At 41.8% G+C, this 2,420-nt stretch overlaps 1 protein-coding gene across 2 annotated transcripts; it reads right to left on the bottom strand.

The window, feature by feature from the left end:
* Nucleotides 1–773: 773 nt before the first annotated feature.
* Nucleotides 774–2,391, bottom strand: LOC107747409 (uncharacterized). Of its 2 annotated transcripts, none has more exons than XM_016561887.1 (2): nt 2,160–2,391; nt 774–1,798 (listed from the first exon to the last, which is right to left on the bottom strand). In XM_016561887.1, exons 1-2 carry the CDS (start codon nt 2,341–2,343, stop codon nt 780–782), a joined length of 1,203 nt encoding a protein of 400 aa, XP_016417373.1. In that variant the 5' UTR covers nt 2,344–2,391; the 3' UTR covers nt 774–779. The 2 variants fall into 2 exon arrangements, with proteins under 2 accessions (XP_016417373.1, XP_016417374.1); XM_016561888.1 differs by having other exon boundaries at nt 1,935–2,246.
* Nucleotides 2,392–2,420: the final 29 nt, after the last annotated feature.

Below are 2,420 nucleotides of genomic sequence, written 5' to 3'. Positions count from 1 at the left end.
CCGTTACGACGTAAACAATCATTCGCTGCAGTCACAGTGTCGCTACTCATTCATTCATAGCAAGATGTGGAATCACACGCTGACAGAACTTATAAAGGACAACATCAACATACCCGTCCCTTCCTTAATAGAGGAATGGGAGGACGATTTAAAAAAGTGGCCGCGCATAACTTGCAGTAGCATTTTTAGCTACTTTGTTGATTCAATTGCTTGTGACGGTAAGGCAATGAGCAATTTGAAAAGCTCAGAGGCTTACCAATACCTTCACAGTAATAAAGTAGGTCGTGTGCTATTCAAAGATGTGGGCAATGATTTCGTGTACTTAAAAGCTGATGTAGAGCCGAGTCAAAGCCTGAATGTGTCACACCATAAAGCTTGGGTTTTAGTGTCTACGTCAGGTGTCATACAGACGGCAGGGTGCTCATGTATCGCAGGTCCAGGGCGCTCATGTAGTCACGCAGCTGCAGTAATGTGGAAGGTCAGTAAATACATGTAAAAAAAAAGATGAGGACTCAAATAACCTGTGTTTAACGACAATGTACTAATATTTAAATGTATCATTTGATACAATGCACTGTGCAAATACGTTTTTACTTACAATGTAAATAAGTTTCATCAGTTTATTTTTTAAGCAACATGAGAATGAAATACATGAAAGAATCCTTTAAATATATTTACTGTCTACATAGTGTACAAAAACAACATGTATTAATAACATATATCTTGTTAATGACATTAAACTATAAGCACATGCCGTTTACGTGATGATAAATGTTTATCTATGTGCTTGAGATAAGCTCCCCTCTTAGATTTACAAGAGCAGCACAAATTCGCAGTATTTTATCAAACTCTGGGACCAAATTAATAGGCAAAGTCTGTGAGAGAATCTTGTACACCTTTAGCCGCCTTATTGCCCGTTCAATGTGAATGCGGGCATGAGCAATGCGTCGCGTGTGGGTGACTTCCTCATTAGTCAGCTGGCACTGTTTGCGTGTAAATGCTGGCATAACTAAATTCACCTTGCGTTCCTCCAATAAGTCCCTGATAGTGAATCCACGGTCTGCCATCACCTCATCTCCGGGCCTCAAGCAGTCCAGAAACCCTGAGTTCTGTACAATGTACCTGTCGCTACATTTGCCACTATAAGCCTCTGAAATAAACATGACTAATCCAGATGGAGAAGTTGCTACCAGATACTTCAGAGTATTACTGGCATAATAGTGACTGTACGATTCACTTCTTGAATCTAGATTTTTAGCCTTCTGTAGAACAGTTTCTGTGCAGTCAATTATACAAGTAGTGTTTGGAAAATGATCTTTAAAAGCCTCTGGCAGAGTGGCCTTGATGGTTTCACGGGGCAACCATGGAATAAGATCCTTGGTATGCTTGTACAAAACATCTATCCAAAGTTTCACAGTTTTGCTGACTTGACCATGTGACTTGCCAAAGCGTTTTGCCAAGTCAGCAATTACAAAGTTCTGTCTGAGTTTCATAAGTGTCATCAGGATTTGGTCTGCAACAGGCATTGCAGATGAAGTAGGGGCAAAACCTTGCAGGCAGGATACAAGAGTGTGGAACTCAAGAAGTGGAATACCTGTGTACAACAAGCAGTCTGCATTGTTTGTCAATGTATAACTTGCAGCTGGCTGTAACTCAGGGGGTGGTGCGAGTGTTAAGCCACATGGGATGGTGGGTCCTTTCGAATAAGTGTGGTCCTCCATCCATGGATCGGACCACTGCGTTTGGGCATCACAGAGGGAAGTAGGATTTTGTTCCACATCCATGGTATCAAGCTCACCTACAGGTAACAGAACAATTGCACACATTTGTGATAAGCTAGCTAGCTAGCCAGCAAGTATAAACGACCCTTTTCTAGTAATCATGTTTTCCAGTCAAACGCTGAAATTTGTGTAACGCTTAGTGAGTAAAGTTACCTGTTGAGAATGAACTGTCATCCCTCCTGAGGAGTCGGCGTCTCTTTTCTGGAGGCTTCTCATAACCGAGGAAAAGAGTAGGGTATGGGTTGTCCTCTGTCGGTTTTTTTTTCCACAAAGTGAAAAGAGCATAAGTAAAGTGTTTTGGGGGGCTTCTTTAAGTTCAGGTTTTTGAGCCAGTTTCGCTTAGCTTCGTCTTCTATAGGAAGGCGATGAAAACTGTACCTTCTCTCGCAAGTGCATTCCGCTCTAACTTTAGGTTTGTGTATATAGCACTGTTCTTTAAGCCACAAATTAAGCTTCGTCTGGTTACAAGTGCATCCACGGACAGCACAGGTTGTTCCAGAGCTTTGTAATGCCATTTTAATATATTCCCGCCTGAAAAACAAACCGCACATAAACAAAACATTTCACCGTCGGCGCAACTCAGTCAACGCTGCTACTACTTCCGGCGGAAGTTATACCCATAATCGTTTTTACAGCAGC

The sequence above is a fragment of the Sinocyclocheilus rhinocerous genome, unplaced genomic scaffold, assembly GCF_001515625.1.
Source record: "Sinocyclocheilus rhinocerous isolate Xijiao unplaced genomic scaffold, SAMN03320098_v1.1 scaffold229, whole genome shotgun sequence".
Classification (NCBI taxonomy): domain Eukaryota; kingdom Metazoa; phylum Chordata; class Actinopteri; order Cypriniformes; family Cyprinidae; genus Sinocyclocheilus; species Sinocyclocheilus rhinocerous.
The sequence above is the reverse complement of the archived record's forward strand: the minus strand, read 5'-3'. Positions and strand labels throughout refer to the sequence as shown.